Source organism: Trichophyton rubrum (assembly GCF_000151425.1).
Source record: "Trichophyton rubrum CBS 118892 genomic scaffold supercont2.7, whole genome shotgun sequence".
Taxonomy (NCBI): Eukaryota; Fungi; Ascomycota; class Eurotiomycetes; order Onygenales; family Arthrodermataceae; genus Trichophyton; species Trichophyton rubrum.
Window position 1 is genome coordinate 977811 of NW_003456422.1, and position 12456 is coordinate 990266.

Here is a 12456-nt window from a genome sequence, read left to right on the forward strand (position 1 = left end):
AACTGCCCCGGTCATACAAGCTCTGGAAGATGGTAAGCCTCATGGATGCGAACTCCTCCTCTCTTATGTCACTACTGGGACAAATTCGTTGACCACTCATTTTATATATAGTATCTTGAATTTCGAATCAACCACATTCGTGGTCGAAACCCTTCTATTCATCAAGCCGAATACAACAAAGTCAACGCGCTTTTCGAACGAGCAGTTGTCTTGCTGAATAAAATGCCACGCATTTGGGAGATGTATCTCACCTTTTTACTTGAGCAACCACTAATAACTCAGACCCGGCGGACGTTTGATCGTGCTCTTCGTGCACTTCCTATCACGCAACACAATCGTTTATGGAAAATTTACAAGTCCTTTGCTATCTCGGCATCCGGTGATACAGCAGTCAAGGTTTGGAATCGATACATGCAAATCCATCCTGAAGATGCCGAGGATTACATCTCGATTTTGGTTCAAATGAACCAATACAATGAGGCTATAAAATGGTACATCCGGATTCTAGATGATCCTCGGTTTCAATCAAAGAAAGGGCTAAGTAACTTTCAGCTCTGGACTGAAATGGTTGAGTTGCTTGTCAACAAAGCAAAAGAAATTAAAACTGGGCCTCATGTAGGCATCAATGTTGACCTGATAATTCGAAGCGGTGTTGAGAAATTCCCAGACCAGCGGGGTAGGTTATGGGCCGGTTTGGCTACATACTGGATAACGAAAGGAAATTTCGAAAAGGCCCGTGATGTCTTTGAAGAAGGAATAACCACGGTCATGACCATCAGAGATTTTACTATGATATTCGATTCTTATGTCGAATTTGAAGAGTCAATCATTGGTGCCCTCATGGAGAAAGCCGCTGCTCGATCGGGGAACGGCAAGGTAGATGAGGCCGCTGATTTCGACCTGGATCTACGCATGATGAGATTCGAACAGCTCATGGATCGTCGACCCTTTCTTGTTAATGATGTGCTTCTAAGACAGAATCCCAACAATGTGATTGAATGGGAAAAGCGAGTGGTGCTATGGGGTGACAACAAAACAGAGGTTGTGCGTACCTATACTGATGCCATCGCTACTATCAACCCTAAGAAGGCACATGGCAAATTTTATGAGCTCTGGGTCAACTATGCTAAATTTTACGAGCAAGGCGGGGATCTTGACACAGCCAGAGTAATCATGGATAAGGCTGTCAAGGTGCCATTCAAAACTGTCTCAGAGCTTGCTGAGGTTTGGTGTGAATGGGCCGAAATGGAGCTACGAAATGAGAACTTTGACCGCGCTGTTGACATCATGGCAAAGGCAACCCAGGCACCAAAGCGATCTACCGTTGACTACTTTGACGAAACTCTCTCTCCACAACAGCGCATTCACAAAAGCTGGAAGTTATGGAGTTTCTATGTTGACCTAGTTGAAAGTGTACGGAGTCTCGAAGAAACTACACAAGTATACGAACGAATTTTTGAGTTACGTATCGCTACTCCCCAAACAGTTGTTAACTATGCCAACCTTCTGGAGGAGCACAAATATTTTGAAGATTCCTTCAAGATATACGAACGGGGCCTTGACCTTTTCAATTATCCAGTTGCATTCGAACTTTGGAACTTGTATCTGACGAAAGCTGTGGACCGCAAAATCGGCATTGAGCGATTGCGAGACTTGTTTGAGCAAGCTGTGGATGGATGCCCGCCTAAATTTGCGAAAGTTCTGTACCTCATGTATGGGAACCTTGAGGAGGAACGAGGATTGGCACGCCATGCAATGAGAATATACGAGCGTGCTACTCGCGCTGTCTCTGATGAGGATCGATCTGAGATGTTCAACTTCTACATCACCAAATCTGCTTCAAACTTTGGACTTACGTCTACTCGGCCCATCTATGAGAGAGCCATTGCGGCCTTGCCTGACAAGGAAGCCAAGGATATGTGCCTTAAATTTGCTGAGATGGAGCGCAGGCTGGGCGAGATTGATCGCGCAAGAGCCATCTATGGACATGCTTCTCAATTCTGCGATCCTTGGACTAATGCTGAGTTCTGGCAAAAATGGGAAGCGTTTGAGGTTCAACATGGTAACGAGGATACTTTTAAGGAGATGCTTCGTATTAAACGAAGTGTACAGGCACAGTACAAGTAAGTCCACACTCTTTAATTGGATTCTATATACTTTGCGAGGCACAGCTAATCACAGAATTACAGTACCGATGTCAACTTCATTGCTTCTCAGGCAATTGCTCGCAGTAAGCAGATCACAAAAGACACTGTAAGCGAAGCTGCCAGCCAGGGAGAAGGAGCAGCCGATGCCATGGCAGCGTTAGAACGTCAGGCCCAGGCACCAATAGGCTTTGTTGCAGCCAGTACAGGCCCAGAAGGCGGTAACCAGACGGCAGAACCTCCTGCCCCTGCTGCGAATCCCGATGCAATTGACATTGACGACGAGATATAATCGGTCAACATTCCCTTTCCCTGGTAAATCAACCTCGCAATGGCCTTATTTCTAGAAATATCTGGACACTTTCACCAATTCCCACTTACGCCTTGCGAATCCGGCCTATGTTTATATTAGCACGCTCCTCACCTCTCTCACTTTCTTTACAGTCGGTGCTCTACTATTGCTCTTTCTTTTCGCTTGTTTTCCACAAGCTTTTTGGCTCAGCTTGGTACGCCGCCTGACGATTGTCCTCCCTTTCATTTTCGCTTCTGGCCTTCCCTATCATACCTATGCATTACTACATTTACTCCCCAGTTTAATTGTATTACTACAATTTCGAGTATCTTCTTTTGAGAGCCTGGGAAAATGGTGTTTAGTCGGGTTTTCTGGTGTTTGGTGCGGTGGTCTTCGGTTTTCTCGACGTTTAATAATCCAAACCTCAACGCAGTTAGCTACACCTCCTAAAGTAGCCCACTTTCTAGGCTCCATAGCGGGGAAAGAAACCAATTCTCGTCATTCGTCTTATGATATGTAACTGCTGGTATTTCTGATAGTCTATGTCTGGCGCTTAATTATGGTGCGGCAGCCTGTCCAATGAGGTGGGCTGCACACTAAGCCGAATGGAGAAACCAATCCAGAGCTTCCAAGGCGATTGTTACCTGTTAACTTCTGGGGAGTGGTGGAAAACACAACCAACAACAGCACATTCCTTCTAGTCTTCATGCTTGTTCATGAAAAACCCGGTGGATACAGCGGATGCTAGACGACTCAACGCGTGGAACATGTTATATTAGCCGCCATTTCTAAAAGTTGATATATGTGAGATTCTAGTTACCGCCTTCTCCTCCATCCAAATACTTACGTACTGTCTGCATATAGATTGTTTGGTCCCACCTGCAAATCACCGGAGAAAACGCCATAGGGTAAATATGAGCCTTGAATTACAGAGGGACGACAATGACGGCCAGCATACGCTACGTAACCTGCCGCTCGAGCAACCTACTTCGTCTCCGCTCCGCGGCGCACGAATTAACGGCGACCGCAACATGGCGCCGTTGAGGGCGGCTGCACCAATCGCCATTAACCCTACTGCATTAGTTACGACAGAATGCATTGCCGTTACGTCCGCTATGCGGAAGCATGCTCGATGGGCTCACTCCTCCGTGGCAGCAATCTTGGGCGGAGGTGTGAGCTCACGGAGCATGGACCGGGACACTTCAATTCCTTTAGGCACTGGGAACATGTCGCTCGGTCCAAAGCCTGCCCAGAATCATACTGCTTCAAAATCTGGTACACCAGACGCAGAAGGGGATTATTCGCTTGCCGGTAGATGGGGATTGAGGGGAAGGAGAGGCAAAAGCATCCAGGACAATCCTTTGATGTCGGCGTTTACTCGACTCCGGATCGACTTGAAGGACTGTAAAGATATACGTTTGTTCGATACACCGTGTCTATTGCATCCATTTTTGCAAGTTATCCGCTCTTCTTCGACTTCGGCGCCTATAACATCGCTAGCACTTTCGGCTATAACAAAATTCTTCGCCTACAATATCATCAGCCATGACTCTCCACGCCTGGCAGTGGCATTACAACTCCTGTCTGCCGCCATTACACACTGCCGTTTCGAGGCTAGTGATTCTGCTGCTGATGAGATTGTTCTTCTTCGGATACTGAAACTTATGGAAGGCATGTTGTCTCGACCGGAGGGTGAATTACTAGGTGACGAGAGTGTGTGCGAGATGATGGAAACTGGGCTGAGTATGTGTTGCCAAGTTCGCTTGTCAGAAGTCCTTCGAAGGTCTGCTGAGATGTCAATGGTGAATATGTGCCAAATAATTTTCCAGAGACTCGCACGCCTTGATGTCGATAGTGAGCAGCCAGAGGGAGAACGCGGGAATGGGAACACAGAGGAAACTCCGAGCAATCTCAAAATGGATCCCTCCGTGGATGGGGAGACTGTGGCATCCCAGCATGCATCAAGTTTAGGAACCGATACCACCAATCCCGAAAAAGAGGAACTTGTGAGCGGTGATAGCTCGACAACTATACCCACCATGGAAGGAGTAAACGCTGCTGTGCAAGCAGACTCATACGAAGATGTAGAAAAGGAGATAGCACCCTACGGGCTGCCCTCGATCCGTGAGCTGTTCCGCGTTCTTATTGATTTGTTGGACCCACATAACCCTCAGCACACCGATGCAATGAGAGTAATGTCTCTCAGGATTATAGATGTAGCCTTGGAAGTTTCAGGTCCGTCAATAGCAAGGCATCCAAGTCTCGCTCAGCTTGCAAAGGATGATCTATGTCGGCACTTGTTCCAATTGATTAGGTCAGACAATATTGTCATTTTGAATAGCTCATTAAGAGTAGCTGGGACATTACTTGCAACATGCCGCCGCGTTTTGAAGCTACAGCAGGAGTTATTCCTTTCTTACCTCGTTGCCTGCCTACATCCGAGGGTTGAGATACCCAAAGAAGAAGGTATAGATCCATCTCTTTACGCTGGGGTTCCACGAGCCCCAAAATTAGTGAAACCCTCGCCCTCACAGGCTGGAAGTGGCAGGTCTACACCTGTTCCCGTTAAGGATCGTCAGAAGCTAGGCATGGAAGGAGGTTCTAGAAAGCCAGAAGCTAGAGAAGCGATGGTCGAGAGCATCGGAGCTCTTGTTAGGATTCCTAATTTCATGGCTGAGCTTTTCATGAACTACGACTGTGATGTTGATCAGGCGGACCTTTGCGAAGATATGGTTGGTTTATTATCCAGGAATGCATTCCCAGACTCTGCCACTTGGAGCACCACTAATGTTCCGCCTCTCTGTCTTGATGCGCTTTTGGGATATGTCCAGTTCCTGGCAGACAGGCTTGATCAAGAACCACCGAGCGCGGATGATCCAGACCTCAAGCGGCTACGAAGCCAACGTGAGAAGAAAAAAATCATTATTCAGGGAGCTGCAAAGTTTAATGAAAAACCCAAAGCAGGCATTGCATTCCTTGCTTCTAAGGGCATAATACAAAACCCTGATGACCCCTTGGCTGTCGCTAAATTCTTGAAGGGAACCACAAGAGTGTCTAAAAAAGAACTAGGCGACTTCCTTTCCCATAGATCTAATGAAGCATTGCTGGATGCATTCATCGGGCTGCAGGATTTCAAGGGAAAGAATGTCGTTGAAGCCTTGAGAGAGCTACTAGGGTCTCTGCGTTTACCCGGTGAAGCTCCACTGATAGCGAGGATCGTTACCGTTTTCTCTGAGAAATACCTCGACGCTGTTCATCCCGAAGAGATAGCGGATAAAGACTCACTCTTTGTCTTGACGTATGCCATTATTCTCCTCAATACCGATATGTATAACCCGAACATCAAGCCCCAAAATAAGATGTCATATGAGGGATTCGCGAGAAACCTTCGTGGCGTCAACAACGGAAAGGATTTTTCAACCGAGTACCTTCAGGATATCTACTCGTCTATCCGGAATAGTGAAATTATCCTGCCAGATGAGCATGAGAACAAACAGGCTTTCGACTTTGCTTGGAAAGAGCTTCTCGTGAAAGCAAAAACAGCAGGGAATCTATCACTTTGTGAGACTAACGCTTTCGATGCAGATATGTTTGAAGCAACTTGGCAACCGGTCATCGCGACTCTTTCTTATGTTTTCATGTCCGCATCAGATGACGCCGTTTTCTCAAGGGTGGTCATCGGCTTCGATCAATGCGCCCAGATTGCAGCGAAATATAAACTGAAAGACGTCATGGATCGCATAATCTACTGCCTCAGCTCCATCAGTACATTAGCTTCAGCAACGCCTTCAAACACTAGTCTCAATACTGAGATACAGGCTGGTAAAAAGAGCGTCATGGTGAGCGAGCTTGCCGTCCGACTAGGCAGGGACTTTAGAGCACAGCTTGCAACTGCGGTCCTCTTCCGTGTTATTGTCGGCAATGAAGCTATAATACAACAGAATGGATGGGAACATATCATTCAAATTCTCCACAACCTATTCATTAACTCCCTTATCCCCCAGTTTGATTCTTTTTTCAAAGTACTTGATATGCCGCCTATACCCCTTCAGTCACCATCCCAAGTTATCGATCGAGATAGCCGAGAAAATGACACTAGCTTGCTCTCTGCATTCACGTCTTATCTCTCAAGTTACGCTGCGGACGATCCGCCGGAGCCATCCGATGAAGAACTTGAGAACACGCTCTGCACTGTTGATTGCATTAATGCGTGTGATATAGCCCAACTTTTCAACAATCTGAAGTTAGCTGCCCCTTACCACAGTATATATACGCAGGACTCTCTAACTTTTTTAGGACTATGCCTCTTGACTCCGTGGTAATATTTGTCGAATCCTTGCTGTCTGAGCTTCCAGACACCGGCGCCGCAGTCATTGTTGTAAAACCTGAACGCCCCGCAACAAACCCTCATAGGTCTGAGGGTAGCAAAGTTGACAAGAATAAACCCGCTTACAAACCGGGGGTTTTATACATTCTCGAGCTTGCAACTGTTCTTACCCTCCGAGATACAGGCACAACAGAACGACTTGGGGATAAATTGACCAGTGTTCTCCAGGATATAGTACGGGATGCCAAAAACATACACCCACTTATTCTGTCTCGAGCAGTATATTATCTTTTAACCCTCCTTCGCCACAGCTACGTATGTTTTAACTTCTTCTTTGCGTAATATATCGCGGATGCTAATTCAGCTTCTAGGAGCACTCATTCATGCGGCCTCCAGTAGTGCTGCATATAATTTCCAGCTTTGACCAACCCATTCTTGAAGTAGTAGCGGCGCCAGTTGTTACTGGCTTGCTACTGTGTATTAATGAATCTGAGGCACTGAAAAGTGAACTTAGCATGTCACCAGATTTCTGGTCTATACTTCAGAGGTTACACCAAAATCAAGAAGCGGCGCAAATGGCCTTCGAATTGCTCCAGAGCATTGTCGAGTCAACCGTCCCAGTGATCACTGCGGATAACTATGAGGCTGCTGTAAATCTCCTCAATGATTTCGCAACAGCTGGAGGGATTGCTACGGTTAGGGAGATAAAGCGGGAAATGGCTTTACGTCGACCCAAGCCCGTGAGACAAGTGAGAGTTCGGTAAGAATGCGATGATATATTAGTAGACTACCCGAGCTAATCCTGTGGTAGGGATAACCCATATGTAATCCGCGGAACTAAAGCTATCGGGGTGATATACCGAATTACCGGCCGGATACCTGCACTCATTCAACACTCTCACCTGGAGAAAAACGAAGGTACACTTCTTCATGCTTGGTATACAGGTGTCCCACATAGACTCTGCAAAGCTAACACTTTACCACAATAGCATGGGCGGCATATTGGTCTCCGATATTCAATTCACTCACAACTCAAGGCCTCAATCCGTGCCGTGATATTCGCAATCAAACCATGTCTGCACTTCAAAGATCCTTGTTGTCGTCAGAGCTTGCGTCGACAGACCATACCAAATGGGTTACGATATTCAAGAAAGTGCTGTTCCCACTGATCTTAGAGCTACTCAAACCTGAGGTTTATCAGTCAGACCCCTTAGGTATGAGCGAGACGCGAGTTCAGGCCGCCACACTTCTCTGCAAAATATTCCTCCATTACCTCGTTCTACTCTCTGAATGGGGCGAAGGTATGCTGGATCTGTGGCTGAGAATTCTGGATATCTTGGATCGGATGATGAATAGCGGGCAAGGAGACAGCCTTGTAAGACATGCTCTCTCCCTCTCTTTTTGATTTTGAAGTACACATGGGCTCTTTCTGCGTTGTTTTCCTCATTTCTCACTTTTGCAATGGAAAGGCTGCCGGGTAATAACGCGTAGCCCTACATTCCCTTTGACTGTCGCTTATCAACTTTATACAACGTTGGCTAACGTATTTGACATAACTTACAGGAAGAGGCAGTGCCTGAGAGTTTGAAAAACATTCTCCTAGTAATGGCAAACGGGGGTTATCTAGCCGCACCCCCGAATAATGACCCTGGAAAGGAAAGGATATGGACTGAAACGCAAAAGCGGCTTGACCGCTTCCTCCCCAATCTTTTTGGAGAGATATTTCCCACTACTCCTACAGACGCACCCTCTTCCAGACATGGGGGCAGTCGCACAATGCGGCCCGAGGCAAAACAGCAAAGTAATCCGGATTCCGTTGATAGCAAGGATCAAAGTGTTGATATGCCAAAGGGTACGGGCGGCACTGCAGACACAGAGAAAGCGAAAGTGGGACAGGCTGAGCCGACAGCAGCTGAACCTGACGATGAGGTGGAGTGAAAAAAACGCTCATCAAGGGCTTCAGTTAATATGTGCATCTTTTCTGTATATTGGTTAGTTAAATGATTAGCATGAAAGCATATCTTTCATTTTATTTTATTTTTTTTTGTCTTTATCTTTCCAGGCCCTGTGCGAGGATTGCGTATTCCTTCAGCCCTAACCGGGGTCGTAACCATCACCATGGATAATGAAGCTTATAGCCCAGATCCCAATGAGCCAGCAAGGTCGTGTCAAGCCATGACAACGATCACATGCCCTGCCGGCGAACCTGATTTATAGTTAGACTTCACCTGAAAGCAACCGTTTCAGCGCTGACCAGCAACCAACCTTACCAACTGGGTGATTGACCGTGGCTGTGCCGGAAGGGCCACGCGACCTCAGTGGTTGTCGAAACGACGCAGGGTCAAGGGCGCACTTTCGCTGACGTTATGAAATGCTCGGTAGCTCTATAGAGATGGCCCTAAAAAAGCTTGCTTTCTTGTGGCCGACTGGTATGGCTGAAGTACGGATACTCTTGTACAACAAGTATAACAACTTCTCTCTGTGTCTGATCCGTCGTTTTCAAGGCGAAGAAGGTCAGGAGCAGACGAAGTCATGCCAAGAGTTGAGGTCTCGGCGATGGACCCAAGGTCCAGGCCCCGTGACATCACGTCACGTGAATATATATATTATTAGATAAGAACTCTATATAAGGTTTACCCCATAATATGCATAGACCTCACCCCACATCCGCCAGAAAGGGCAAGTCCCATCTTCCTTGCTCCTTCCTTGTTCATCATTTTCTCCTTTTTTGACGTCGGCCAAAGCGAAGCTCGAAGCAACTGGGGTTGGGTTGCCGCTCGAGTCGTAGAACAGTCTATTGTACCTATAGGTAGGTGGTATGACCGAGCTGTGGCCTAGAACGCGATGTTGGAAGGTTGCCATGGGGGGCAGTTGTCTCGTCGCGAGGACCGTTGACTCATTAGCAAGACCTCCCCTCCTCCGCCCTTTGACAGAACGATACCGTTTCTCGTCTTGAGAGATGACGACCTCGAACGGTCTTAGTGGCCGGAGACGACAGTATGCACTCGCATTATCTCACGAAAGGACGATAACGTATCGACGTATGTATTATCATCATTTATGATGACGATGATGCAGGGGCCAGGATCAGCGAGTTACGATACGCCATTCTTCGTTTCCTCCTTGTGCTCCGTCTGGAGAGAAGGCCCTGCAAATTGTCGATCGAATGCTTGCATAAGTGTCAACTTTTCGCAGACATATTCTCAACAAGGGTGCAGTTCGCCCTTGTCTTTCGCGTGGCTTACTAGCTAGAAAATGCAGTTAAGTTACTAACTAGTTAGTTAGTTATACGAATCTCCAGCGAACAGCGGTCCCACATCCCCCGACAATCATACGCTTGAATGTGTGAAAAGGAACAAAGACGCGGCCGTGGCTGACTACTGGTGAATTCTTGTCAATATGGTCCTCTTTTCTAGGGGCAGTACCTAGTGTCAAGCCACGCGAGCACACGATGTGCCTCCTCATGGATCATCAGGTAGGCTAAGACAAGCGAAATAAGAAACTCTGCAGCATTGTTAACGCCTACCAAAATCCTCCTGGCCAAACGGTTGCGGTACAGGGGAGTGAGTGTTGAATGAGATGGTGGGACATGGATACTTCTATCACTGCCCCAATTCGCCACTTTGGGGATAAGTTTCACAGCATTCGAACCACTAGCCACATACTTAACCGTTCTCTAAAAGCGTATGCAACAGGGAATGTCGTCGTTGGACAAGGTTCTCGTCAAGATTCGCCAGGCCTTGGACACTCTATGGCCATTGGCAGGTCGCTCCTTGCTTATGACACCCCTTACTCCGCATTATATTATCAGGATCCACATCCATACAAGATGCAATCCATAACTCAGCTCTAACTTAACTGACTTAACTAGGAATAGAGCGCATGAGAAGGTTCGAGCATTGGAGGAATTGAACTCTAGACCATGGCTGCTCCACGATTCCTGGACATTGTCCTTAGCCTACCCCTCAGTGAAGCAAAGTCTCGGCGGATGTATGTATACAGGGCCGTACATGATAAGGGCAATTTTCACGGCCCGCAGTCATGATACGCGGACACAAGAACTGAAGAATATTGGCTGTGCAGGTGTTCTAGATGACTGTTATTTGCCTGTATTGTAGGACAGAGGCTAAACGGCGATAATGTATCTGAGTATTATTACTCACCCCTTGAATCGGGTCGTAGTAAGTAACTTTCCGTCGAGGCACCCCTCGCCCCAGGAGAAAGTACTTGCTTGCTGTCCGAATACATGTGAGATCGACCGCCTTTCATGTTCGGGAAGGTTTTCTTTGGAATAGCTATATAAGGGCCTCTCGACTCGCCATCAAAGTTGGAATTTTCGCCTTCTTTTTGTTCCCAACCGACAACGCTTGGTCCACCCTATGATCTCACCTATTTTCACACCTCAGTTTACCAGATATAAGTAAGATCTTCCTATCTATTGCACCAGCATCTAGCGGGTAATTTAATCTTCACTCTTCACTTGGGAGAACGTCATCCTCTGTCGTGTATAACGTCTTCGCTTACGTTCTCAACCTGCCAAACATTCCTCATGGCATCTTCTGACCAACAAATGAACGTTGATCGTAAGTTGATACCTGCAATTCCACTCAGCAAGAATACCGGAGGCTTATGTTATGGATTGAAATAGCCAACCAAACAAACCAGTATCAAGCCACCGGAGGGCCGATGGAAGATCTCAACAATGAACCCTTTGCCGACGAGCGAGGCTTCAACGGCTTTGGTAAGACAGCTTCCGCGCCTGAGCGTAAGGGAAGCGAGGGTTCAGCTCTTGGGTCCTCCCTCGGATCATCGCCACCAAGAGACAGACGGATGAGCAAGGAATGGGGTAAGTCGAAATATTGCTAGCCCCATGCATCTCAAGTGGCGTCACTGACAGGACTTTTTCTTTTTCTTTTTTTTTTTTTAAAAAAAAAGATGCCGCACAAGTTCCGCCATCCAGATTTCAAAAAAAGGAAGGGAGCATCTTTTCCACCGCAGGATCCAGGGACAGCCATATCACAAGAAGAGATCGGGATCACCTATATCATGCCAAATTGAAGGAGAAGGTTGGTTTTGTATGTGTGAGTTTAGGTTGGACCCAATGCTAACCTCGAGATCTAGGGCTGGGGCTCCTGAGAGGGTACTAACCCGTACCCTATGGCTAGGTAGTTTCCTCCATGATGTGCATTATAGTTTAGCAAGCACCTGAAGTTGCCTGTTCCATTCACACTGTCGCCCCGGCAAAGCCGGGCTTATTGTGGTTTATGACGCTCCCTGTTTTTGACGTCCTTGACGCTGGGTTTGCACCTGTCGGTACATCTGGTTAGATGTTCAATGGAAACCGGGCGAATTTCTTTCTGGGCATATCGCTTGGTTTTTGTGTCTTCTTCATCCTGTCTTTATTGATCATCTTTCTGGCCCAATTCAGATCGACTCAACTTGGAATTCCACCCACTCGTCTCAGTGGTCTGGTCTGGGTTCTTTTACTTGCGTCCAGCATACATCCTTATAGGACGAATACTCCGTCCACGTCTGGTAAAAGTGTCAAGTAACTGCTTGTAGCTGTCGCCGCAAACAAAAGAAATTGGTAGAATTGTCATTGTTGTTAGCAAGTGGAGCTCGGCTGAAACGCGCTTAACACAGCCGCGGCCAATCAGCGGCCGCCAGCCTGGCGCTGCTTGATACAACCCAGA

The 12456-nt window shown here is 47.1% G+C and overlaps 3 protein-coding genes across 10 annotated transcripts; all 3 read left to right on the forward strand.

The window, feature by feature from the left end:
* Positions 1-222: 222 nt before the first annotated feature.
* TERG_06345 (pre-mRNA-splicing factor syf1) lies at positions 223-2127 on the forward strand (the record flags this gene model as incomplete). The annotated part of the gene is made up of 1 exon (XM_003233304.2): positions 223-2127. One exon carries the CDS (start codon positions 223-225, stop codon positions 2125-2127), a length of 1905 nt encoding a protein of 634 aa, XP_003233352.2.
* A 1223-nt stretch (positions 2128-3350) lies between these two features.
* Positions 3351-9045, forward strand: TERG_06346 (uncharacterized protein; the record flags this gene model as incomplete). Of its 4 annotated transcripts, XM_047750174.1 has the most annotated exons (5): positions 3351-6679; positions 6733-7078; positions 7135-7681; positions 7753-8138; positions 8327-9045. In XM_047750174.1, 3 exons carry the CDS (start codon positions 3351-3353, stop codon positions 7525-7527), a joined length of 4068 nt encoding a protein of 1355 aa, XP_047606890.1. In that variant the 3' UTR covers positions 7528-7681; positions 7753-8138; positions 8327-9045. The 4 variants fall into 4 exon arrangements, with proteins under 4 accessions (XP_047606890.1, XP_047606889.1, XP_047604586.1 ...); XM_047750173.1 differs by having other exon boundaries at positions 7135-8138; XM_047748601.1 differs by having other exon boundaries at positions 7753-9045.
* Positions 9046-9619: 574 nt separating this feature from the next.
* TERG_06347 (uncharacterized protein) lies at positions 9620-12427 on the forward strand. Of its 5 annotated transcripts, XM_003233306.2 has the most exons (4): positions 9620-11346; positions 11412-11609; positions 11699-11829; positions 11885-12427. In XM_003233306.2, exons 1-4 carry the CDS (start codon positions 11313-11315, stop codon positions 11897-11899), a joined length of 378 nt encoding a protein of 125 aa, XP_003233354.1. In that variant the 5' UTR covers positions 9620-11312; the 3' UTR covers positions 11900-12427. The 5 variants fall into 5 exon arrangements, with proteins under 5 accessions (XP_003233354.1, XP_047606893.1, XP_047604587.1 ...); XM_047750177.1 differs by having other exon boundaries at positions 9620-11609; XM_047748602.1 differs by having other exon boundaries at positions 11699-12427.
* The last annotated feature ends 29 nt before the right edge of the window (positions 12428-12456 follow it).

Coding starts and splice junctions, on each gene's coding strand:
- TERG_06347 (XM_047748602.1), top strand. CDS start 11,313: ATGGCATCTTCTGACCAACAAATGAACGTTGATC. Junction 11,347..11,411: donor CCAACAAATGAACGTTGATC/GTAAGTTGATAC, acceptor GGATTGAAATAG/CCAACCAAACAAACCAGTAT. Junction 11,610..11,698: donor ACGGATGAGCAAGGAATGGG/GTAAGTCGAAAT, acceptor TTAAAAAAAAAG/ATGCCGCACAAGTTCCGCCA.